Source organism: Helobdella robusta (genome assembly GCF_000326865.2).
Source record: "Helobdella robusta unplaced genomic scaffold HELROscaffold_115, whole genome shotgun sequence".
Lineage (NCBI taxonomy): Eukaryota > Metazoa > Annelida > Clitellata > Rhynchobdellida > Glossiphoniidae > Helobdella > Helobdella robusta.
In genome coordinates this window covers 228,792-230,558 of record NW_008703642.1, presented here as the reverse complement: position 1 = coordinate 230,558, position 1,767 = coordinate 228,792, and the positions used below count along the sequence as shown (strand labels likewise).

The 1,767-nt window shown below is 31.7% G+C and overlaps 1 protein-coding gene across 1 annotated transcript; it reads right to left on the bottom strand.

The window, feature by feature from the left end:
• Positions 1–435: 435 nt before the first annotated feature.
• Positions 436–1,158, bottom strand: HELRODRAFT_183709 (hypothetical protein; the record flags this gene model as incomplete). The annotated part of the gene is made up of 1 exon (XM_009013297.1): positions 436–1,158. The coding sequence occupies one exon, from the start codon at positions 1,156–1,158 to the stop codon at positions 436–438; it is 723 nt and encodes a 240-aa protein (XP_009011545.1).
• Between the last annotated feature and the right edge of the window lie 609 nt (positions 1,159–1,767).

Below are 1,767 nucleotides of genomic sequence, written 5' to 3'. Positions count from 1 at the left end.
AGCTGTCTGATCACATAACCAAGTTTCACTCACAGCTACCAAATCAAAATTAACACCACAATAATCAAGCAAAACATTCAATTCAGTCATTTTGTTAAACATACTTCGAATGTTAATGTGAAAAACAGAAAAAGAATTCGGATTAATAAATGCATAAACCTTATCCGGAGGTAAAAAAGAACACACATTATTTAAATCATTCAACAAATTACTATCAGGATTAACATCATCAAGCCGACCAGGTTTAACTTCATTATTGTCAGGCGCCATCTATCAGATGAAGATAAATTGGCCATTGTTCATCATTTTTCATATTGAGATAACGTTTATTAGAAACATCGTTTTTCATGTTTGTTGTTGTTTTTGTCATCGGTTTTTTGGGGTTGAACCTCCATTCTTTGACGATGATATGTTGCAAAATAACGTCCGGATTTTTCATCTTAGCATATCGCTACTTTCAACGCATACTCTGAACATCGTTGACTCGCAATCGTCGTTGTTTGGACTTTCATTGGCGGGAGAATCTGTTCGTTTCAGTACTGAAAAACATGAAATGATATTTATATCAATGGATTTTAAATATTCTATAACATCATTTCTGTGGCACTTTTGAACATTGCTCATTGAAAAAAATGATTTTTTTATGAGCATTTTATTAGCTTTAATTTTGCATAATTCATCATTTTTCTTGTTACCAATTATTTTTCTAACTGGTTTTTCCATCATAATCTTTGTAGTAGATTTTATGATGCTTTCATTATTGACGTTACTTCGTTCAACCATCTCTGGAGTGATGTTTAATCTTGGTCGTTTTTTTGACTGAACAACTGTGAATGGTTGGTCGATATTTTCAGTTGGAGTTCTCACAACATCTGCCCATAGAGTACTGTTGTTGCTGCCGTTGTTGTCGCCGCTGTTGTTGATGAAGAAATTGTTGTTGCTGTTGACTCTGCTGTCAATGAAATGCTTTTGTTTAGTTTGCTTAGTTGGTGGGACAATTTCCAGCGTATGATATTCAGGTGCGCTGGTCGGTTTGCTGGCAAGATAGTTTACATTCATGTTTTCTATTAGTTTTGCTATGTACAACTCTTGCTTGCACAATATTTCTTTAATTTCCAATTTAATTTTATTGAAATTTACATTTAATATATTTTCCATACTGGGAATTTTGAAAAATTAACACTAACGTAGGTTGGTAAAGATTCCAATAAATTGTTGTTGTTTAATTGCAGAATAATTGTAACAATATCAAGCATTTTGTCCTCTTTTTTATTGCTTTTCGCAGAATTTTTTTCCATGTTTGCAAACTTTTCATTTTTAACAAACTCTAAGTCATTTTTTATAGTTTTTAATGCAGTAGTAATATCGTCAGAAGTGTAAAAATCAACAACAATTGAAATAAACACGTCATTTTGAAGTAAATTTAAGTTATTTATAAAAAATATAAAACCTCATTGACCGACAAATTACCTTTAGACGCCATTTTTCATGTATCCCTTTAGAAGGTATTAGGGCAAGAATCTAATATATATATATATATATATATATATATATATATATATATATATATACATATATATATATATTTGTGTGTGTGTGTCTGTGTGTGTGTGAACGAGTAGTACAGCCTTAATACGATTGAGCATATCATCATGCTTCCGAGTTGATGTTGAAATAGATGGTACTGGATGGTTGGTGGACGTCTCACCTAATACTGAAAAACAACTGTAATCCTAGAGATAACTCTGTGCTAAGGCGTAATCACGT